The 25,453-nt window shown below is 37.8% G+C and overlaps 1 protein-coding gene across 6 annotated transcripts in view; it reads right to left on the bottom strand.

The window, feature by feature from the left end:
- Positions 1-25,453, bottom strand: part of GRM7 (glutamate metabotropic receptor 7) — a 788,856-nt gene that overhangs the window by 519,039 nt on the left and 244,364 nt on the right. For 5 of the 6 annotated variants that reach the window (XM_059940238.1, XM_059940239.1, XM_059940241.1 and 2 more), the window contains exon 2: positions 63-279. In XM_059940238.1, coding sequence (XP_059796221.1) covers positions 63-279 — 217 coding nt within the window. The remainder of the gene's footprint in view (positions 1-62; positions 280-25,453) is intronic. The other variant, XM_059940243.1, reaches the window with a different exon arrangement.

Raw genomic sequence — 25,453 nt, 5'->3', positions numbered from 1 at the left:
AGAGCTCTACAAGCCACAGACATTCAAAGAGGGTCATCTTGATCATTGCAATCTCTTCCTACCTGCCTCTTTGGAAATCTGCGTGAAGGATTCCACACCTTTCTCTCCATAACTTCCTTCCGATGCGAGAGTAGACACATAATTCCAACCCAGGGCCTTTACGATGTCTACCATGGCCTGGGCTTGGAAGGAATCGGGCGGAACCACGCGAGAGAAGAAGTCATAGCGACGGTCATCACTTAACTCGGGTGCCGTTGATGCATAACTAATCTGGGGGATCTGAAAAGATAAGAAATCACCACATGAGGGCACACCATCAGGATGTGAGAGATTCATGTATACTTATGACAATTTACTTAAAATACAGGGCTTGAGCTCCAAAGAGGAAGTGTGTTTTGCCACACATATCATGGAAGTGTAGACCACCTAAATGCAATCAACCACCTCTTAACAGCACAAGAAGCATCTACTTTTATGCTTTGGCCTTTTTTCTCGTCTTGGAGAAAGGAATGGGGATGGAATGGGAATTACATAGAGCATGATGGTTGGGAGGAAAAATAACTTTAACCATTCTGGCTAACATTGTGAATCATGCTTTACTTCTTATACATTAATAGAAACAAAAGACACAACAGCCTAACTGGAGCGTGTATAGAAATTGGTTTAGTTGACACATCTCATGAATACTGGTACATGTCATTAGCCATCTAACATTGACTGAGTGCTGATCACCTATGAGGAAATATCTAAGTAAGCTGCATGCATTATTTAATTTATTCTTCACAAGAACATTATGAAGTATTGATAGCTCACTAACACCCTTAGACCCAGGTAAGGGGGTTCCCTGCCCCAACACCATCATTTCAGCTCTTCTGGCACTTTGGAGGGCCTTTCTCAAAATTTTGTAAGTTTCATTTGGATGCTGAGAGAGAGCTGACAGTCCTGATTGAGTGGAGCCACATGGACCTCTGATTCCCATTTTTTTGCCTTTAGAGAATTCTCTGACCCTCTACTGCACGTGGGATTAACCAGATGTCTCAAGGAGTTCTAGAACTTGTGCCTATATAGATCATCCTAGAGCAGGACCCTGGTTCCAAGAGGACAATTTAATGAGCAGATTATTCCTCTTGACTGGCACAGTATTTATTTTCTCAGGATCATTTGAGATTAGATTACCTGAGTAGTCCTGACATGCTGATTTTAGTTAAAGAAAATTACTCATTTAGAGAGAAACCTTGAAAAAAAATATTTACCCAGGATCCCAAATACTCTAGGAGAAGACCTGAAGCAGCCATAGATGAGGAGCATGGCTTAGGGTCTAACGTCAGGCTCTCTAAGCTAGTTACTTTTACAATGAATGCTCCCCAGCTGTTTCTCTTAACACTAGCATGCAGAAGACTATGATAGGTATGATTTATCTACCTGTAAGAATGATCAACTCCTACAAAATTCTGGCTGTAAACTCTCCCAGGACTTACCCTTGTTTTAGCATAAAGATTTCTCATGTATCTAAAAGCCAGTTTTGATCTTTGCTCAGACAAAGCCCAACAGTGCAACTCTTTGCCCCAAAGATGTCAAAGCTACACTCAAGTTAATTCTTTGAGCCCTGATAATTCTACTCAATATTAACCTACTTTTCTTTTTTCAGGGCAATTTGCCTCAAGTTTACCCATTTGACATTGTTCAAAGCTGGTTACCATCTCTGTAAAGCTCATTTCTCCACCAGCCTTTCCAGGTGAACATTACAGTCAAGTCTTGCCCTGACGGTAGATGACCCACCATTTTCCATGCAGCCCATCCCTGATGCAGTTCTGCTCTATGACCACCAGGGGCAGGCTCTCCGTTCCTGACTCGAAATCCAAAGCCACTGTGAGAAAGCCTCCAAGTCTCCCGACGGTCTGCACCTGAGTAACTCCTCAATTATAGGGGTAGTGAAGTGCAGTAGAAATAAAATGGGATTTGGTATTGAGAAGATCTGGAATTGAAGCCTCATGTTTCTGTTCACTAGTGTTCACTGTGGTGAATATTTCACCTCACTGAGTTGGTTACATTATTAATTAGTATAAGATTGTTTTGAAGGGCAGGAATAACAAATGTGCATTGCTTAGCATGATGCCTGGGACAGTGTGGGTACTTAATACATGGGGTAACGACAATCAGAAGAGAGAAAAGTGTGTGTTTTCTTACTAAGTTTACACATTCTCCACATTTGACTTCCCAAGTTCTCTGTGACACCTTAGCAAAAACATTTCCCTCACTGTCCTAAGAAAATATGTTTACATATTTCTATCATTATTGCTTTAGAAATAATATGTACTATTTATTTAACTCTTCATCATGTGGCAAGAATATTCTAAAAGTTTGGGGTTTATTTTTAATGTTTTAAATTTTATTTATTTACTTATTTATTTTCATTTAAGTATAGTTGATTTACAATATCGTGTTAGTTTCAGGTGTACAGCACAGTGATTCAGTTATATATATATATGAAAATTTTCAGATTCTTTTCCCTTATAGGTTATTACAAGATATTGAGCATATTTCCCTGTGCTATACAGTAGGTCTTTGTGGGTTATCACTAAAAGTTTTATATGCATTACCTTATCTAACGAACAGTAAAAAGTCTTCACTATATTTTAGTATACTATACTATTATTAAATCATTTTACAAAAGAAGAAATTGAGACTTGAAAGTAGATTATGACCTTGCCTTAGGTCACAAAGTTGTAAGACAGACAGAGCAATACTCAAACCTGACACAGCCTAATGCAAACTTCTAAACTCTTAACTATGATACTTTCCTGAATTGTTGCTAAAACATTTGAACAACAAGCATAAAATAAGGAAGGGTATTAGATTACTGTAGTCTAGGCCAAGTTCTGTCCATAGTACTGACTACAGAGCCGCTGAAAGCAATTTTACAGGCCACCCTTAGACTGTCGTTAAAACATTTTATATAAATGTCTTATTAAAATTTATACAAATATGTGAAAAGATTGAGTTTCCTATGTTTCATTTATAGTTCAAGGGTTATAAAATTTTAGGTGAAAAAAATCAACTGAATAAAGGCTTTGGGTGAAAATTAAAGGAAAGGAGGGAGGGAGGGAGGGAGGGAGAGAAACACCTTTCCTTACCTGAAATAAAAAAGGAAGAAGCCAAGCATGGCAATACAATTCCATCAATTTCAACTTGTGGAAATGTAAAATCTTTGTGCTGTTGCACAGATGCCTTCCCTGCCAAAATCCCTTTCTACCTTTGAACAAGTGCTAATAAAGATACATCCAGCCATCTACTTAAATTTGCATTTATGTAGCTGTGGTAAAACATCGCGATTGTGAAATGCCTCCAATGCAAATGCATTTTCTAAACGGTGCTCCAAATTTTAATAATGAAAATCCTGGTGAAGCAGATTTATTTCCTCACTACCCATTGAAATGATTGCTATAAGTGGTTTATCCCTTCCATTATAAATAAGAAACACCTAGCAGCTTAAGACTCATATGTCCGTTTAGTATCACACACACATCCTATATTCAGGGGTAATTATTTGTACATTATACATATAATGATGCTAGAATAAGAAACGAACGACCAAATGGATTTCATTTCTGAGATAAAAATATGGCTATATAAGGAAATTCCCCCCAGCAATAGGAGATGAAGAACAGCAAGAGTGTATGTAACCTATGAAATATGCTCTGTTACTTATCAACTATTATCCTGTATATTTAGTTACCTGTTTTCAAACTAATGTTTAAGTCTACAGAGTAGTTATTTTGAAGTATGTATTATAACTGGTACCTGAAACTGACCAAATTATTATTAGTCATCTTTAGTGATTAACTGACACACTCCCCTTGATATCATAGCTATACTTTCCTTTTCTGCTACTGAAACTCTACCCCCTTGCCAGTCTCCTTCAGAAATGTAGAACTGATCTTTTGATGAAGACAATTTAGTGTAATCACACTTCTGCAACATGAAAATAAATATCCCATCTCCCTTTGAGCCTCTCTTTCCCCATTTTAAAAACCAAAAAAATTTTCATCTTTATTGCAGGACTAAATTTTCATCTCATTGTAATCTGTTGTTCTTTACTCTTTATAAAATATTTGTCTATCACACAAAAATGGTTTTGCTAATGTTGAGTACCAAACAGGGTTAAAAACATCTCACACCTTTAAATTATCATTTAAAAATTATGTAGGCATTTTTCACAGAACTAGAACAAAAAATTTCACAATTTGTATGGAAACGCAAAAGACCCCGAATAGCCAAAGCAATCTTGAGAAAGAAAAACGGAGCTGGAGGAATCAGGCTCCCTGACTTCAAACTATACTACAAATCCACAGTAATCAAGACAGTATGGTACTGGCACAAAAACAGAAATATAGATCAATGGAACAGGATAGAAAGCCCAGAGATAAACCCACGCACATATGGTCACCTTATCTTTGATAAAGGAGGCAAGAATATACGATGGAGAAAAGACAGCCTCTTCAATAAGTGGTGCTGGGAAAACTGGACAGCTACATGTAAAACTATGAAATTAGAACACTCCCTAACACCATACACAAAAATAAACTCAAAATGGATTAAAGACCTAAATGTAAGGGCAGACACTATTAAACTCTTAGAGAAAAACATAGGCAGAACACTCTATGACATAAATCACAGCAAGATCCTTTTTGACCCACCTCCTAGAGAAATGGAAATAAAAACACAAATAAACAAATGGGACCTAATGAAACTTAAAAGCTTTTGCACAGCAAAGGAAACCATAAACAAGACCAAAAGACAACCCTCAGAATGGGAGAAAATATTTGCAAATGAAGCAACTGACAAAGGGTTAATCTCCAAAATTTACAAGCAGCTCATGCATCTCAACATCAAAAAAACAAACAACCCAATCCAAAAATGGGCCGAAGACCTAAACAGACATTTCTCCAAAGAAGATACACAGATTGCCAGCAAACACATGAAAGAATGCTCAACATCATTAATCATTAGAGAAATGCAAATCAAAACTACAATCAGATATCATCTCACACCAGTCAGAATGGCTATCATCAAAAAATCTACAAACAATAAATGCTGGAGAGGGTGTGGAGAAAAGGGAACCCTCTTGCACTGTTGGTGGGAACGTAAATTGATACGGCCACTATGGAGAACAGTATTGAGGTTCCTTAAAAAACTAAAAATAGAACTACCATATGACCCAGCAATCCCACTACTGGGCATATACCTTGAGAAAACCATAATTCAAAAAGAGTCATGTACCAAAATGTTCACTGCAGCTCTATTTACAATAGCCAGGACGTGGAAGCAACCTAAGTGTCCATCAACAGATGAATGGATAAAGAAGATGTGGCACATATATACAATGGAATATTACTCAGCCATATAAAGAAACGAAATTGAGTTATTTGTAGTGAGGTGGATGGACCTAGAGTCTGTCCTACAGAGTGAAGTAAGTCAGAAAGAGAAAAACAAATACCGTATGCTAACACATAGATATGGAATCTAAGGGAAAAAAAAAAAAAGGTCATGAAGAACCTAGGGGCAAGATGGGAATAAAGACACAGACCTACTAGAGAATGGACTTGAGGATATGGGGAGGGGAAAGGGTAAGATGTGACAAAGTGAGAGAGTGGCATGGACATATATACACTACCAAACGTAAAATAGCTAGCTAGTGGGAAGCAGCCGCATAGCACAGGGAGATCAGCTTGGTGCTTTGTGACCACCTAGAGGGGTGGGATAGGGAGGGTGGGAGGGAGACACAAGAGGGAGGGGATATGGGGATATATGTATATGTATAGCTGATTCACTATGTTATAAAGCAGAAACTAACACACCATTGTAAAGCAATTATACGCCAATAAAGATGTTAAAAAAATAAATAAATAAAATAAAATAAAATTTATGTACAAGTCAACTTTACTGACACCTTTTAAGCACTGTAAAGCAAACAGTAAAAGAAATAAAAACAACATTCTTCAAGTCATCAGATGTAACATTTTCCCAATCCATACATTATTCTTAAAATAGGAAAAGGAAGACCCAATTCACTCTAATTTAACTTTTAAAATATTTATGCATATTTAAGAATTTCTGTTAATCTAAGAGAAACAGGCTAGGGGAAAACTACTTTCAAGAAAATCAAAATGAACATTTAAGTAACTTACATCTTCTACACACTGTAAAAAACTTTCAAGTCATCAATATTTGTACCTCTCCAATACAAGTGATTGTGGTGACTGAATTCTTTAGGTGGACTGAAAGAATCACCCAAAGTTAAATTCTATCCAATTAGTGGCACACACCACTCACTAGGAGGTGCTCAAGGCTCCCTCCTAACCTCTCCCATATTTGCCCTAGAAAGCAGGAGTCAATTGATGAGTTTTTCTGGAGCACTAGTTTTCTTTGGTTAGAAGTGTCACAACTCTGATTAAACAATTATCTGTTTATCTGTTTATTGTTCGCACCTTTCCTGGAGAGTACTGACCTTGTTCATCATTTAATCATGACTGGATAGCACTGCACTGGGTACAGAATATGAACCTTATCATTATTTGTTGAATAAAAGAGTAAGCCAGTGAAGTAATGAATGAAATAATCTGAAGGAAACAGAATCCCTCCTGCACAGCGTTGGTGTGGCCAGAGGGACCCACAGCACTTGGGAGTTATCCTTGCCCTGGGAGGGGCTCTGAGGGGCAGCTGAAGTCACAGCAGCAAACACTTTTGTCACTCTTTCTTTTCCCTGGCACATTTTTCCCTGGGATTTCCTTCTTCATCACTGGCAGGTAGAACAAGCTGGCAATGGATTGGGGTTCAAACGTAAAAGGACCTAGGGAGTCATTTAGGGGATTGTTCACTCTGGTTTCTTTTCCTCTATGCCTGAGACCTGGCAACTCCAAGCACCATACACCACAGTGCCCAGAGTTCACTCTAACTCTGCAAGACAAACTTGGTGTAAAGCAAAACTTTTACTTTCTAAGTGTTGACAAGATAGAACCCTTCTAAATTTAGTTTTATCCCATAATCACTCTAAAGGCAAAGGGATCCCACAGGCTTGGAAAATATAACTGAAGATCCAAATCCAGATGTGGACTAGATCACAATAATGCAAATATTTTAAAAATCCAAACTGTTGCTCCTATTCCAACATGAACTTGCCATGAAAAATAAATACTAAACATTTATTTTAAAAAGTAGAACCATTTCATTTATGTAGAAAAAAATGAAAGATCTGAAATTTGTTTCATGCATTTTGAGCTTCTTCTTCTTCTTTATATTATAAGGGTAGCGCCTATAACAAAGTCAGTCACCTGGGAACTTCTTACCTTTGGAAAGGTAAATGAGGTTTACGGCCCCACCAGGTTCCTGGGGAATCTGCACAGCCAAGAAAGGCAATCCAAAATGTACTAACACCTGCTCCAGAGGGGAGTTTCCACAAAACTTGTAAAAGGCAATTTTTGGAAGCATCATGAGCAATTAAGATAATGCTTCAGTGTACCTGTTGAGATATTAATGAACTCCCAGTGGGGCATTATTAAGTTCACAGTCAGCAGTAATTTCACTCTTAGTTCTTATTAAGCTTTATTGATATGGATTCCCCCCAAAAGGAAAAATGGTCAAATAATCCATTCAGGCTCATTCTTTGAAGCACCACTCTCCGTGATTTACATGTATCTCTTCTCTAGGTAACATCTCTGCTCATATTAGGATGGCTGGGCGTCAGTTCTGATTTTTGATAGTATTTATTTCAAAGTACTGAGGAATGACTAATAATTTTGAATGTGTTTAAAGTCTGGAATTTCACTCAACCTTAAATTCCTCACAACAAAGATTATCATCAAGTATTGCAACTGTTTTTCCTTTGCCTTTCATTTCTTTAATTGTATGACACCAAATACATTAACATTCTGTAAGTGGTAGTAACCATTTTCTTAGAACCAAGTAATTTTATGTGTGGATTGCAAGTCAAATTTGTCTAATAAATATTTTAAAGAATGTTATCTATTATTTTTTATTATTATTGCTTTATTAAATCTCTCTATATACCAGGCTTTTGGAGGTGAAATACTTTACATATATAATCTCATGAGACTTTGTAACACCCTATAGTTGATACAGATATTATTGTCATGAATATTGACTGTTTTGCCTTCCACATCACTCTGTTCCTGTAGTTTATGAGGAGATGGTGGTACTGCAGGATCCAGATGCTGTGTGTGACACAAGCCAGCCTATCAGAACACAGGGTTCCTTTAAGCTACATGGCTGACTCAAGGGAAATCACATGACCTGACCTAGACCAAGGTGAACAAGTGAGATGCAGTATCAAGGCGAGGTCAGAATTCATAGACAAAAGAAAAAATCTTCTTACTGAAATGCCTGAGAGGAAATAATATAAGGCTGTGGTTACTGATGATGACGATGAAGATGATGATTTTGCCAGGGGAAGGGAGGAAAACATAGTATCTTTCACATCTCACACTTGGCAAACGTTAGAAACAGCGCTGGAGATAAAACTTGTCTCTCCCTATTTCCTATGAAACATAGAAGATCAGGAGAAAGCTATAACTTTTGGGTGGTTTATAGTCGCCCAAATAGCAACACATGTAGGTGCCATCAAGTGAGACACACTCTCCAGGATTATTTCTCTACCCATAAAATGAGGCTAATCATATGAGCCCAAGCTATACCACAGGGCAAACATGGAATATTTACAAAATGAAAACTGTATGTACCATAGTCACATACAGGGCTCTTCTGTCCAGTGTTATTTGCTTAGATAGGCATCTTGGTTACAAGTGTGTGAAAGGTTGCATGCGTGTGTAGTATGTAAATAGGCTTTCTGTGGCCTTCTGTAGATTGGAGAAATACCTCTACCCATATATCCATAGCATAAAAAGACAACGGACAAAGGAAAATTTCCCTCCCAATATGGCACCACAGAAATCACCAGTGTACATTTTACCAGGCAAACGGAGAGAAGAAAAGGGCGGAAATAATTTTTATGACCTATCAGGGTCCTTCCTAATCTTACATGTCTCTGAATTATCTCTGTCCAATATCCCTATAAACAACTATATATTAAGAAACAAAAAGTAACCAAAGTAAGTGTTTTAACATTTCTCAACATATTAGAAATGATCGTAGATCTCTTTCAGGCTCTGAGGGCCAGATTCTCACACCAAGAGGTTTGGTTTTTCAAACACTCAAGGGTGACCTTTAAGGTGTTTTGCTAGCAGTACAAATGTCAAATCTCTGTAGAGCAGCATCTCTTGATCTTAGTACTATTGACATATGGGGTCAGATAATTCTTTGTACAGTGGGAAGTGTAGAATGTTTAGAAGCATCCCTGACCTCTGTCACTAGATGCCAGTAGTATATCCTGCAGTTGTCATCGTTAGAAATGACTGCAGACAATGCAAAGTATCCGTGTGTGTGCGAGGTGTGTGTGGTGTGTGTGTGGTGTGTGTGTGTGTGAGGTGTGTGTGTGTGTGAGGTGTGTGGTGTGTGCGCGAGGTGTGTGTGAGGTGTCTGTGCAGTGTGTGGTGTGCGGGGTGTGTGTGTGGTGTAGTGTGTGTGTGGTGTCTGTGTGGTGTGTGTGTGTGTGTGTGTGTGTGTGTGTGTGTGTGTGTGCAAGGTGTGTGCGAGGTGTGTGGTGTGTGTGAGGTGTGTGTGCGGGGTGTGTGTGAGGTGTAGTGTGTGTGTGGTGTGTGAGGTGTGTGTGCGGTGTGTGGTGTGTGGGGTGTGTGTGTGGTGTAGTGTGTGTGTGGTGTGTGTGTGTGTGCGTGCATGCGTGCATGTGGTGCGTCAGGGAGCGGGGAGGCTGTTTAAAATTGCTGTGGTTGAGACCCACTGGGCATGAGGTCCGTCAGGGTAAAAGGACAACCGCACTCATAACAACATGGTCACAAAATGAAAATAAAAGGAGATTTTTTTAATGTCTTGTGGCCTGTCTCTACCTTACCTATTTTCATTTCTACCTGCCAATCGTCCCAATTATCAAAGCTCAGCGTGCTTCCCAGGCACCTTTAGTCATCCGGTCTCTTGGTAGATAGCACGGGGACAATGGGGCCAAAAGGCTCAGTCCTTTACAGGGACACAGCCAGGAGATTCTTACAGTGAAGGAAGTCTGTTTCAGGAGAGAATGAAATCAAATTCAAACTTATTTTCTCTCTGAGAACCATTGCCACCTTTGTAAGTACATTATAGTCCAAAAAATCTTGATTATTAAGGATGTTTGAACATGGAGTGTTATAGTTAATTGAATATTGTAGCAAACTATGTGCTAGACTCTATGTGAATTCCAGTTGTGAAAAAGTAAGGGCATAATAAAGTGCACTTAGAAATGCTACCGAACAAGATGCAATCTTCACTCAATGATTCAGAAGCCACTGTCAGGGTCTGGAAGAGCTGCAGGCACATTAATTCTCATTGTATAAGACTACAGATGTAGATGTTCCAGAAGGTGAAGTTAAATCTGTGTTGATCCTTTGATTCCCTGAAAGAGGCTTACTTGATAAAAATTTATTATTTTTTTTCCCTTATGAAAAGGAAGAAAACTATGTTGTTTATTTTAGCTTTTGTATGGCTTATATTCCAAGTAAACAAGCATTTGGTGACTATATGTTAATACAAAAAAGATGATTCATTAGAGTTCTGCACAGTAAATAATTCCTTATTATTTAATTCAGATTACACATTACTATACCAATGGCATATGACCAGTTTTTTTTTAATTTGTAAAATTTAGGAACTATAGATATAATAATTAATACAGTAAACCAGTTTTAGCGATCTGACAACCTAATATGTAACTATATATGTACACACACATATATGTGTAAATATATATATATAGATATGTATACATATTCACATATACAGAGAGATACAGATCACAAAGGAAACAAAACAGCTAAATAAAAGAAGGACTGACGGTGGTACCACAGATAAGGTAGAAGGTAAATTCTGAGTTAAGAGTAAACTTGCATTTTAAGGCCTCCAAAATGTTCTAAAGCACAGACATACACACACATACAAAACATCAAAGTTATTCCAAAGTATATCTATAATCAAATTCATCAGACCAGATAAATTTATCAGACAATTTTACAGAATGAATGTATTTAGTTCTCTGTGGCCTTATTTATGTATGGGCTATGTACAGGCCTGAAATACCTGCTTCCTATCTTTACTTATTTAAATCCTAATACTTCTTCAAGATGCAGGTTTAATACATGCAAACTGCTTTGGGGAATTTCCCCTGATTCTCTCCAGCTAAGCAAAGAGTCCTCTCTTGGTCCTCAACACTCTTCGCCGTTTGTTACTTAGCTTTCATCCCATTTTTATTATTACCAGTTTTGTATGCTACCAGACTCCTTGAGGAAAGAAACTATGTCTCTCTTTTCTTTTATGTATCTTATTGGATCACATCATGTACATTGCAGGTTTGCAGAAATGCTGGAGTGTCATTGGTATTTGAAAATCACAAGTGAGGATACTTTGGGCTACAAGTAACATTACAGTGAGTTCTATTACTCAATTAATAGTGACTTAGATAATACAATCACAAAATAAATCTGGATTGTAGCTGGTTTTCAGATTGGTACAGTGACTCAACCATGCCAAGGGACTGGATTTTTTCACTGAAGTTCTCTTAACCTTTGTCTCAGATTCATAAGGTGGTTCCTGGTGCTCCAGGCATCACACTTCACATGACATCATTAAGAGAAGGAAGGGAGAGCTCTGGTAGACAAAGGCTTTCTCTTTTATCTATTTGACTTTTGATCACGGAGATTTTGTTCTGAAATGCCCCCCTCCTCACCATCTTTTCCTCATATCTCATTGGCTGAAATTATGTCATATTATCATCCGTACTCTAAACAGTGATTGCCATGATTGACTTATGATTTAACTTCTAATGATGGATTTGTTGTTGCCAGGAACAAAAGAAAACCTGGGTTCTCTTAGCAGGGAAGAAGACAGATAAGTGAATGATTATTTGGCAGACAAATAAATGTGTCTCGTGGCAACTATGGAGTCACCAATTTAAATTAACTTGAGTTTGACATGCTTGTAAGCATGCAAGAATTATTTAAAGAATGCATAAAGAACTCCCTGAGTGCATTCATGCATTGTTACTCACCATATGGGGGACCATAATATGTGGCATTTACATGTGGTCCACCATCCTCTTCTTCCACAGAATCATTAGATTAGTCTAGTTCCCCAGAAACCACTTTGGTGGAGGGAACTGGTCTAAATCAAATACTGAAGGGTCAACTAAGGTGAGAACAACTATGAGAAACTGGAATTTTGGAGAAGACACAACCAAGAGGTGTGCAAGATAATTGGAGGATAGGAGTAAGATTTCCCCAGCAAAGAGGCGAAGGAAAGCCTACGCTGGGAAAGACGGTGGTAAAGACAAATGTAGAGAGTAATGAAGAAGTGGGGTTCTTTTGAAGAAAGTAGAGAAACTTGTATGGCTTGAGGGTAGGATCCATAATTCCACCGAGTTTATAGCAAAGAATAAGACGAGATGATGAAATAAAATTAATACTTATTTAAATTGATCTTGTTTCTTCTCTTATTACAATACTTATTCTTACAGACTAATAAACTATACAACATCTTTCTATGTCAGTGATGGCACTCTTGGAAGAATAGTTAGGTGATACATAAACAGAAATCCCAAGAGTTACTAAGTCCCAAATACCTCCAGGGTAATAATTAAGAGGCTCCTTCACTCAAATACTAGCATCACTCAACAAGGAGGCAATTAGGGAAAATGTCATTGATTCCTCAACAAGATCTCTGGGACAAAAGGTTTACATAGTTTCACCTGGTATATGAGGCGGGCTATTCCCTGCTGTTAGGGGTGATAAGGAATCTGCTGACTTTGTTAATAAGGCTCTCCTCTGTCTGCAGATCACAGGGAATAGTGGAAGAAGCAAAGCTGAGCCTTTGTCTATTTTCTCTCAGTCCATCTTCCTAGTTCCTGGATGGACAAAGAAGAAGTGAAAAGGAAAAACAAATACTAAAGCTTTGGGAGGGTTAAGTCTTAGCCAGAGGTCCAGAATACTGGTGAAGTTCACTGAGGATTAAGAGGCCTTGATATAATTGTTGTGAAATATTTGAATTTACAGTAAACAGAACTGCAAGCAGCGCGCCAGTGGGGCTTGTACTGGTTTCTGCAGTCCTGTCGTTCATTGGCCCAAACCCCTCCCTCTAGAAATAAAATTATTTTACCCATCTCTGTTTTCGCTGCAGCTTTTAGGACCTGAAATCAGGAGACTGTTTCTTGGTTAAGTATGTGTGTGAGAAAATACCTCCTGTAAAAATTTCAAGATATTTTTCAGATTGCAGTAGCCTGGTAGGTTCTCTTCACTGCATATGGTTGGAAATACTGATTGTTCTAGAATTTCCCATTTTTAAGATTCCTTCCCTGTATACTACAACTTCTGCTATCACATCACCTGCTACCATATCATCTTCTAATTACCATGATTGCATATCTTTTACCTGTAATTACATTTTAGGTTCACTGCTTCCTGTGGAGACTGAGGAGGAGAATGTCATGAATGATGTACTACTAGCTGCATGTTAACACAGTTGCTTCTGGAAAGAATTTGAGATGGAACTGCTAATCCCCTCCATGATGCATGGATTCCCAATAGAGGCAAGTCTTGGCTGGACTTGGGCATTTTGTCCTCTTACTGATCTTTCTTTTAGAAGCCAGGTTGCAAGGACAATGTCTGTCAAATGCTCAAGGATAGGATGTTAGTGCTAAAGGATTCAGATCTCTACTTTTAGAGAAGGAAATAACACTCAGAGAGGGAAAGTAATTTACCAAAACTCACATTGCCGTAGAGTCACTGGGAAAGGACTAAAATCACATGTTTTGACTACGTCCTACAGTGATGTTTCCAAAAATCTATATTGTTCTAAATTTTTAGTCCGTCTCTGTATTAGATTTTAGAATTAGTAAGACATTTTGATTTTTAATCAGTAAGAATTCAGAAATGATTTGGTTGCAAAAATAGAAAAGTCAAAATAACAGTTGCTCAAAAATATGTTTATTTCTCTCTCACATGAAATAAGTTGACAGGTAAACTGTCCAGAGCTGGCATGGCAGTCCCATGATTACCAGGGACCCACACTCTTCGTATTTCTCTGCTACACCACTCTATCAAGTCAAGTCCATCCTCAATGCCACATACGGTCCTGGATACTGCCAAAGTTCCAGCGATCATGGACTCACTCCAGACAGCAAGATGGGAGATACGGAAAAAGACAAAGGGGCACCGTTTCCAATTGGGTGAAGTCCTTCTATGGCATCTTCCCAGCGTTGCATACAACACTGTCATCTATATACCACTGTCCAAAATAGTCTCATGGTAAACCTCATTGCCAGAAAATACTTTTGAAAAATGTAGTCGTTTAGTTGTGTACACTGTCGCCCCAAATAAAACTGAGTATTATCACTAAGGAAATAGAAGGAATAGAGAGAGAGTGGCCGTCACCTGCCACAACCCTGAAGGATGGATGAGAGTCGGCCACGTGTGTCTGCAGGCCAGGGACCTGAGAAGTAGATACAGGTGACAATTTAAGTCAACTGTTTACAAGGCAAAGAAGACCATCAACAGTCAATAATTCCCTAATAGCGTATTCACCATAGTTGAGCACAGGTGATAAATAATGTTGGAAGTACACTTCCATTAGGATTAGCTTATAAATAACCCCTACACTGTACTCCTATTTCTGTGAAAACACTCCAGGCACTAAATTGGTGTGCTTCTAATGGCATGACCTTTGTAATTCTTCTGCTATGTACATCCATGAAAGTTCGCTAAAAGTGTTCAGCCTTCTGCCACCCAAGACTCTTTTTAAAAAATGGTTTAATATGGACAAGTTTAATTATATATATATATATATATATACACATTTTTTTAAATTGTTCTCCCGACTTCAACTTAAAGACAACTTTGCGATAATTCAGTCAAGTTCCTTGTTCTTTTCAGCCATAATATTCCTCCATGGATTGGAAAGATAGCTCCCTTAACCTTCTCCACTTTGAGCAATTCAGAATTTACAGTTCTTGATTTCGCCACTACTAGTGCTAAGAAAACACCTAAAGCTATAAACTATCATCCCAAATGAAGGATCCATTAGATTTGTTTATCATCATGATCAGCCCATGCATCCTGCAGCAATGAGCTATGGGTGTTGGTGCCTGGTTTCCAGCAGGCAGACTTAAGTCATGTTTATATTCATGCATAGAAAATAAAATAGAAACAAAAGATAATTTCCCTGCTACAATGCCAAGCAAAGGTATGAAGACACATTTTATTTCTTACAGGGAATGGATATACTCTTTAAAAAGTCACAAATCTTAAATGGTCTCAAGGAGATCAATAACTAAGTAATGTTTTGAAAGCTGAAGAACTATGATGGCAGGTAGAGAATTTTTTGTTTCTATTCAAATATTTGTCTTTTTCTTTTATATCTGCCAGATTTGTTAAGCAAAGGACCCCGTACATTAATTTTGAACTTTTTCTAGTCTTCCTGTAGCCATCTTTCACGTTTATCTGTCTAACATTATAAAGTGTGTGCTTTCTACTTAAAAGAATCCTATTTATCCAGGCTGCCTCTATTATACCTCAGACAAAAGAGTTCACTTTTCATTCTGATCTTAATCTATCGCCACAGTAAAATCAATAATCATATTAAGGAACACTGACATCTCTGTTTCTGACACAGAATTCACCTAAAACTTTCCAAATTTGAAAACTGGCCATTGCGGTTTGACAAACAATATTGGAAGTAAAACAAATGTGAGAAAATTCCAAGCTAGTTTCTCTCAGGTTTTGAAATAAAATATTTGTACATATCCTATGTGTGTGTGTGTATGTTTGTGTGTATAGTATAATATTCACTACCTTATTATTTACTATTTTATTATTATTTACTATTTTATACCATACCTTTTCATAGCGTTTACTATTATTTACTATGTATATTATTAATGACAAATGCTACATATATATAACTTAAAGGATATGTCTTCCTAGTTAGTATAAGAAAATAAACCTAAAAACCTCCTTACACTCTAAGGAATATTTTAAGTAAAAGCTTTTCTAGAGAATACTAATAGTGGAAGGAAGCCATAAACAAAATATAAAGACAACCCACAGAATGCGAGAAAATACTTACAAATAATGCGACTGACAAGGGATTAATCTCCAACATATACAAGCAGCTCATGAAGCTCAATATCAAAAAAACAAACAACCCAATCAAAAATGGGCAGAATATCTAAATAGCCATTTCTCCAAAGAAGACATACAGATGGCCAAAAAGCACATGAAAAGATGCTCAGTATTACTAAGTATTAGAGAAATGCAAATCAAAACTACAGTGAGGTATAACCTCACACCGGTCAGAATGGCCATCATCAAAAAGTCTACAAACAATAAATGCTGGAGAGAGTCTGGAGAAAAGGGAACCCTCTTGCACTGTTGGTGGGAATGTAAATTGGTACAGCCACTATGGAAAACAGAATGGAGGTTCCTTAAAAAACTAAAAACAGAGCTACCATATGATCCAGCAATCCCACTCCTGGGGATATATCTGGAGAAAACCATAATTCAAAAATATACATGCACCCCAATGTTCACTGCAGCACTGTTTACAATAGCCAAGACATGAAAGCAACTTAAATGTCCATGAACAGATGAATGGATAAAGAAGATGTGGTATATACATACAATGGAATATTACTCAGCCATAAAAAAGAATGAAATAATGCCAGTTGCAGTAACATGGATGGACTTAGAGATTATCATACTAAGTGAAGTAAGTCAGACCAAGACGAATATCATATGTTATCACTTATACGTGGAATCTAAAAAAAAAAAAAATGATACAAATGAACTTATTTACAAAACAGAAGCAGACTCACAGACATAGAAAACAAACTGATGGTTACCAAATGCAGAAGGTGGGGAGGTAAATTAGGAGTTTCGGATTAACATATACATACTACTCTATATAAAATAGATAATCAACAAGGACCTACTGTATAGCACAGGAAACGCTACTCAGTATTCTGTGATAACCTACATGGGAAAAGAATCTGAGAAAGAATGGATATATGTATATGTATGACAATCAATTTCGTATACACCTGAAACTAACACAACATACTCCAATATAAAATACATCAACATACTCCAACATAAAATAAAAATTAACAAAAAAGAACGCTAATAATGCAGTAGGAGGTAACCACCTTGAATTTAACAGTTATTGGTGATATTATGAATGCTGAATCATTAACTCTAATTTGTATGAGATGATACAGCATTGTTGTTAGATTTGGATGCTCTAATCCATTTTCTTTGTAGTGATGGTGAATCTAGCCACAGTGATGGGTTTGATCCTCTCTCTGATCAGTTCTGTTCACTGAACACTTCACTGGAGCCATCCTGTGGAAGATGTTAGGGACGCAAAGAGATGTGAGCTCTCTTTAGGGGAGAGAGAGCTGTGACACTGTAAAAATATAGTAAGGATGGCTGCTGTCTCAAAATACAAAAAGAAGAGTATCTCTCCAAATATCTCCTTCAGAGTGTTGGAAAATAAGTGGTATCACTTTTTAGTGAAGTGATGAATTCTTTTAAGACAAGCATCATGCCAATTTGGAGTAGTTTGCAGCTTCTGACCACTGCCTACCTTTGCATAACTCCTCTGAAGCAGAAGGTTTAGATAATTGAGGTTTACTCAACCTGTTAAAAGAGGCCTTTGTGCATCTTGCTCCCAATATCTCAGAGATAAGGTGTCCAAAAGCATTTTTTAACAAACTACAAGTTCTCTGGCTATGAGAAAAAAAAATGGAAGGAAGTCTGAGAGAGAAAGTGGAAAATGAAGAGCTTAACAATGGATAAAGAAACAAAGACTGAGAAAAAGAGAATTGGAAGAGGGAGAAAAAGAGACAGAGAAGGAGGGGAGTAACCCAAACAGTTTCTTAAGAAGTCAACACCTTTTATCTTGGGTTGTTTAACAATTGGTGGATTAAGGATCCTTTCAAGTTCCCCATGATGTAAACAGTAATTAACTCAGTTCCCCTCCAAACCTCACATAGTCCTGGAAACAGTGAAAGGTTATATATGAAACAAAATACTGACAAACAAGATGCTCAGGCATTTGCAAGCCTGATCATTCTTTCAACTACCAAACCATGCCCCCTTCAAAGTCAATAAACCATCATGCTTCATATGTGACTAGTGGTTTCTCACAGCCATTTAAAATAACCTATGCTGTTTACAGCAAGGCAATTAAAACATCCAGGGAAATTTTCAATTCACTGCTCTCTCAGTGTTGCACATTTGACCTCCACTGACTGCTTAAAAATGGGAGTTTGAGTGCAAAGTTACAGTAATAGACGGCACTTTCAAAATGGTAATTTCAAATCTTAACAAGGTACCTGAGCGCCAGCCTATTTTGAGATAGAAACCACTGAGCCCATCATTAGTCAAGTTCACTTAAGGTTAGACTCAATTTGAACCACCTGAGTAACCTTCCCAAATAGCACATCTTCCCAGCCAGCCAGCACCTTGGAGCTATTTCCAGTCTGACTTTCCTTGGCTCCCAGGCTGTCCTGATCCTATTTGCTTTGCAGCAAAGAGATTCTGTTTTTCTATTCTTCTGTTTCCTGACCCTGCACAGAACAAATTATAATTAGGAAACCATCTGAGGGGAAGGTGACAATTCAGTTGTCAAGTGTCATGGATAAACCCCATTTCCATCCACACAAGCAAGGCAAGCCTCTCTCACCCTCAAAATAGATACAGAGGGCATGCTGTCATTAGCTGGTTCACTGCCCTGAGAAGGAAGCAGTCACGGAGATGACAGCAACTACAAAAAACAGAAAATGTGAACAAAGAGAGAACTCCCTCACTGTAAATATTTTCACTGCCAACCCAGTCTCTAATATGGTATGAAGGGATGTGAAAGCCACTTCACAAAGTGCCCCTTATAAGGCTAACTCAAAGCTGTCACATTAGCGTGCTGAACGTTGCCCAACAGGGCATTCAGAGATAAATGAGAGCCAGTGTTCAAAAGGCAGAAAATAAACAGACGTGTAGCTTGTGGTGGGAATGTCTATACAGCCCAGCCTCAGTATGAGATTTCAGCTCAGAATGGATTAAGGAGACGTTATAACCTTCTTATCTTTAGTCATTTGGATACAAGCTTTACAAATCTGTTAGCCAAAGAGATTTTTTTTTTTTAATCTCAAATTATTTTTGCCCACAATGGGCAATCTTTGTTCCACATATGCTCTGTGAAAAGCCTGGAGAGTGAAGCATGTATGCAAGGATTGGGAGGGGGCCAAAAATAAAGGAAATATTATAAGTAAAAAAGAATATTAATTTTAGGCTAGCATAGTATGTCTCAGATACACAAAGCAGCGCTAGATTAGTCTGTGGGACTATATCATAGGTATGTTTAATTATTATCTTAAATATTCTCTTTCTTGGATCCATTATCTTTCTCGTCACAAAAGTTCCTTTTGAGGAGAAACAGCCCCGGATAGAAATCAGTTTGTGAACAAATGTCTGAACCGCCTCCCTGTTATTAAAGAAAAGTATAGTTGGCATAATCCAAAAAGTTGAAAACAAGCTAAATTTTGCTTCTATCCATCCTGAAAAGTTAATGAATATTTTATCAATTATTAGATAATTTAATCAAAATTATTCTTGGCTAGCCAGTTTCCAAATCTTGTCTCCAATATGGCTCTCCTTCCAAGTCTTGATTTTTCCATATTTCTGGATTATCTACAGCTTTCCTTTTAAAAGTAAAAGGTCCTGCATTACCACAATACTTCAAATCTAAGCTATCTATACTTCACTTGTAACTTTCCTGAAATTGGGGTGCTTCTTCAGTCATGATGTTGTCAAAATCAAGGTGTACTCTTACGGGTCAGAGTTATAACTTCTGATTTAATAATACCTTTTACTTCAACTATACACTTAAAACACCATAAAAACAACCGTATCCATAGCAGCTCCATCACAGCTGATTACGTATTACACTACAGGATAAGCAGTAGCAGATAAGGGGTGAGGAGAAAGGGGAGAAACAGATGCAAAATTGGTAGATTAGAACAGGCAATAGGCCAAGACAAGGATAGGACTTGAGCGAATAGGATCAGGTCCAGGACACGATCCATTTTGCAAGGACCAGGAATATACAGAAAATAGAACTGAGTGAAATGGAGACCCCCAAACTCACCGGCAGTGAGGCAGGACTGCGAACTGATCTACAGGAATTGATGACTAGATCAAAGGCCCAGCAGAAAAGACCTAAGTGGCTGAGAAAGATTTTATCGGTGAGGCAAAGGCATTGATATTTCTTTTAAAGACAAAGGCAGGTCCAGGAAGCAATCATCTCCGAGGATGATGACCAAATTATTGAGAGGCCTTCACTAGACTGAGCAGTGAGGGAGTCAGAAAGACAATCCCCAGGGTAGTATATCCCAGAGCAATGAGGCATCCCATTTCCTTAAGAAGAGCACATAATGGACATTCAGGTATGTATGGTGACTGGTTGCCACTGTTTAAATACGCCAACTTCCCTAAGTCACTGGTCATCCTCATCTAAGTAAAAGGAAGAACGGAAGAATGTGTTTAAAAATTCTTGGCAAACATTCCTGTGATGATAAATAGAAGTGAATTTGAATAGATAAGGAGGAAGAAAGAGATGAAAAGAACACACGATGGGCAAATCATTTGTGTGAATTGTGCATTCACCACTGACATATTCAAGCGGTACTGATGAACCTAGTGGCAGGGCAGGAATAAAGACGCAGATGTAGAGAACAGACTTGAGGGTACAGGGGGAAGGGGAAGCTGGGAGGAAGTGAGAGACCAGCACTGACGTATACACACTACCAAATGTAAAATAGATAGCTAGTGGGAAGCAGCCGCATAGCACAGGGAGATGAGCTCGGGTGCTTTGTGTCCACCTAGAGGAGTGGGATAGGGAGGGTGGGAGGGAGACGCAAGAGGGAGGGGATATGGAGATATATGTATACATATAGCTGATTCACTTTGTTGTACAGCAGAAACTAACACACCATTGTAAAGCATTTACACTCCAATAAAGATGTGAAAAAAAAAAAAAAACCCAAGAAAACCAAAGATGAGATGTTTCTGATTGTAGTGATTCCAATTTCACTTGGAGCAAGGGTGCATAATTTCCATGTTTCTCAATAGGGAAAATGGAACCCTTTCAAAAATTCCCAGGGATGCTTTTTAATAGCTAGGAGTTGTTCCTACTGCTGATATTCAAGGTTAAACAGATGCCCCTCCCCAAGATAAAGTCCTTGCTAAGAGCTCATTAGTTGCTTTCACTCTTTGATTTATCTTAGACTTAAAAGCTAACTATTATTTTTGAAAAGAATTTGTATCTAATGGCAGGTATCTACCCTGACAGATGTTTGCTAAATAACATGTGCTAGATGCAGAAAAATGTTCTTTTACCATCTTCAGTAATAGAAAATGTTAGCACTGAAATATCTTTTGCTCACAACTATTTTCAAAGTAGAATAAAACTTAGATGATTACTGTACAGGTAAGTCAGTCACAGTTTTCAAAGTATTTTACCACCATTTTCTGCAAAAGCCATCTTGGTGAAATATGTAGTTGTACCAAATTATTTTATACAGTTTGAAGAGCTAATCATATTAAATCACAGATAACGATATTTTGATTAATTCTCAGTATGTGTCTTAAGAGTCATTTTGTCTTTCAGAGTAAAGGTTTCTTTTTTTAAATATGTGTTTTGACAACTTACAAATTCATTATATATAGTATTCAGCACATTTTAAATAATTAGTCTGTACAATGTATGTATTTTGTTCTTTATGGCTTATTACTTCTTTAGTCAGGATAAAGAACTTCATATTTTGGGCAAAATGTAGTAAATATAAGATTGTACTGCAGAAATGACTGCCAAGACATCTGCAGATGGGCCGCTACACCTCACCTTCCCAACCAGGTATACCCACAGCTACTCATGATACATTTCTCATCAAGCTTGGCTTTGGTCACCACGAATTGGTATCATTTTCAGCATTATCCATAAATTCCACCTCTTCTCCCTCACTGATCTTTACACTATAGTAGCTCCGGTGCCCTTACATCCATAGATGTCCAATGTATATTCAGTTGCTCTATGAGGATAGATTATCCTTCCACTGGGATTGAGTGGGAGATTGAAAAGAATCAGAAGTAGGAGGCAGAGTGGATCATATTGGAGCCTTTGTTGTAAGGATATCTGAGAAAGTGAATCCATACCTGAATATTCTCAACAGACGGAATGTTTTTATCCCCCTTCCCCCATATGTTGAAATCCTAACCCCCAAAGTAATGGTTTGAGGTGTTTGGGCCTTTGAGAGTAATTAGGTCATGAAAGCAGAGCCCTCGTGAATGGGATTAGTGTGTTTAAGAAAGAGACCCAGAAAGGTCCCTTGTCCCATCCATCATGTGATGACACAGTGAGAAGATGGCCATCTATGAACTAGGAAGCAAGCCCCTGCCACACATGAAATCTGCCAGCACCTCGATCTTGAACTTAGCCTCCAAAACTGTGAGAAATAAATTGTTTTTTTTAAAGTCACCTAGTCCATGGTATTCTCTTACAGCAGCCAGAACTAAGCTGATACTTAAATACACCAGAATGGGGCATAGATTTAAGAAAGAGTGACTTTAAAGAAGTCACTTTAAAGAAGAGTGACTTTAAACTCACTTTAAAGTCACTTTAAAGAGTGACTTTAAAGAAGATCATAAAGACTTTAAGGAGGTATTCACACATTCATCAACAAATCTACTTCGTGACAGGCAAAGTAATGTAAACATCATTCTTTAAAATGGATGAATGGATGGATGGGTGGACGACAAAAACCACACAAGAAATCTAAAACTACAGCAGAAGTCAAACGGTCCAGCTTTCTATATGTGTAGCTGGAGCTCATGGTAATTTAGTCACTTCCTTTTAATGAAATCTGTCATAAGGTACCCTGAGTTCCTGGTCCAAGTCCAAAAGAAAGTCACTGGCAATAGCGGAAGGACCTTATGATCATACTATTTCACCTAGAGTTCAACTCAGTAAATATTTATTGAGCTCTGTATGTGTCAGGAACCCTGCTAGGGCTTGGAGCATGTAATGGCTAATGAGCTTAATGTGTGGATTTGGAGAGAGAAGGAAAAAAAAGTCACAATAATGGAGCATGACAAGTGTTGAGATCCATTAAGTGCGGGACGTTAATGGGGGCACAATGAAGGGCAAATAAACTGTGACGGAGCTTACTGACAGTTTAAGATTCTCTGCTGCTTAAGTTTTATCATTCCACCTGTCCTAACAAAGAAACACTATTTTTCTAGAAAGTTATGAAGGTAAACTTATTGAGGTCTAAGTATACAACTGGCTCCAGGCATGGAGAATATTATGAGAGTTTTAAGGTTATTGATCAAACAAATACTTCTGATCCAAGAAGTTGATGGATTTGAGGTTTTGGTTGGTTTTAGAAATGGACAAAAGCCTTTGATCCACACATGTGGTTGAAAATGTTTTGCATATTTAACGTGAAATATATATATATATACATATATATGGGAACACATATATATGTATTATAAGTATTGGAAATATATGTACATATATACATGTATATATACATACATATATATGTATATTTTTAATATTGACAATACATCTAAATAATGCAGTAGAATCCAGGTATTGTCATTTTTGCTCATGGAGTTAATTGCTGCACAGATCTTATCATGTTCCCACAAAACTATAACTGTCTGATAGAAAATACTTAGTACCTAAGGCTAATAGTCACTTCTATAGCAAGAGAAGTACGCTGTGTAATCCTCTGGGATACACTAAAATTAACACTGACTAATCATGATGGAGCATGAATATCAAAAGTCTTCCCAGCTTTTTATGTTAGGTATATTAAGGTGAAATTTGACAACTACCTACCACTCAAGTATGGATTTGGGAGCTTGAGAGCTTAGATATGCAGAACTCTAGTCACCTATAGAAAAATCTCAATTTTTCCACACTTGACCCAGAGGTTTTTTCTCATGATAGGCTTTCGGGTACATGAATATTTCAGTCACGGTGTATATTGGCTTTTTCCAGCTTTTTCAGTTTGGTTACCCCTTTCTTCTGATTTTTCACCTGAGCCAAAAATCTCAAAGGTCTTCAGTGTTCTTAAATATTATCAGAGACATCTGTGCTTGTTAATGTTATCTCTCAGTCTCCTGGGATTTATTTGCAAGATTGTGAAAAAAAAGTCATCATTTGGTACCTCAATGAAAGATTGTCCTCTCTAGAAATCTCACAAAGAAAAAAAGTATTAAAACAAAACAAAACAAATATCATGTAAACACCTTTTACAATGGGAGGAAACGCGCTGTGTAAATGAGACCTCCCATCATGGTGAAATGTGAGCCGAAGTCATCTTCTAAGGTACTGACTTGATTTCGCTCTACTTGGAATAAATCTAATCTGAATTCATCTATAAAATAATGAAACTGTTCCTGATTCGAACTGTTAACAGTGGAAAAGCTGACAGGAAAATTTAGGCTAATCCTTTAATATAGAGGATTTTCCATTACATGAGTGACTTACAAGGAAATATCCATTCCCAGATTATAGATGTTAAAGCACATTTCAAATGATCCACCTAGAATATCCACTTTGTACATCAAATATCTAATAATCGTAAAAAGAGCAAAGTATACTTGAGAGTTAATTGGTTTTCTTCTCTCCAAGCACCTTGCAAGGTTTCCAAGGTACATGCACCACTGGTCTAATTGTGTCTGTGACATCTCAGGAAGGCACCAGGGACTGCTGTCCCCAGGAGAGAACAGCTTCTTCATACCTAGCAGGTGTACAAGTTCATAGAACATGTTTAGTAAAATCATCATGTAACGTTTGTCAAGGGACCCACTTTGAAGGGTTTTGGGGAGGTAAAAAGAAATGATGGATGCAATCCATCCCTAAAAATGTGAATGTATTATATGGAAAAACCATACTAGAGAATTTTAAAGAAAATGTGGGAAGATGTTAGGCAAGAGCATATATAGCGTTGGGGTGCCAGAATGATATGACTCGTCACACACACGCACACACACGCACATACACAGTTTCTAATAAGGGACTGCACTGTTATTTCCTCTTTTCAGTTACTGTTAGAAAGAGAAAAGAAAAAGATCAGGCATTTTGATTGGGACTCGTTCCTTCCACCCTGAATCACGTGATGGTGGAGATCCCAGGGGAAAACCTCAACACAGCACCATAATGAACACTGTGATTCTTTTCCTTGCAAGGCTGGTGGTGTTCCTCCACCTCCTCAACT

This window comes from Balaenoptera ricei, chromosome 11 (assembly GCF_028023285.1).
Source record: "Balaenoptera ricei isolate mBalRic1 chromosome 11, mBalRic1.hap2, whole genome shotgun sequence".
NCBI lineage: Eukaryota > Metazoa > Chordata > Mammalia > Artiodactyla > Balaenopteridae > Balaenoptera > Balaenoptera ricei.
Note: the sequence above shows the minus strand (reverse complement) of the source record. Positions and strands in the feature narration are given on the sequence as shown.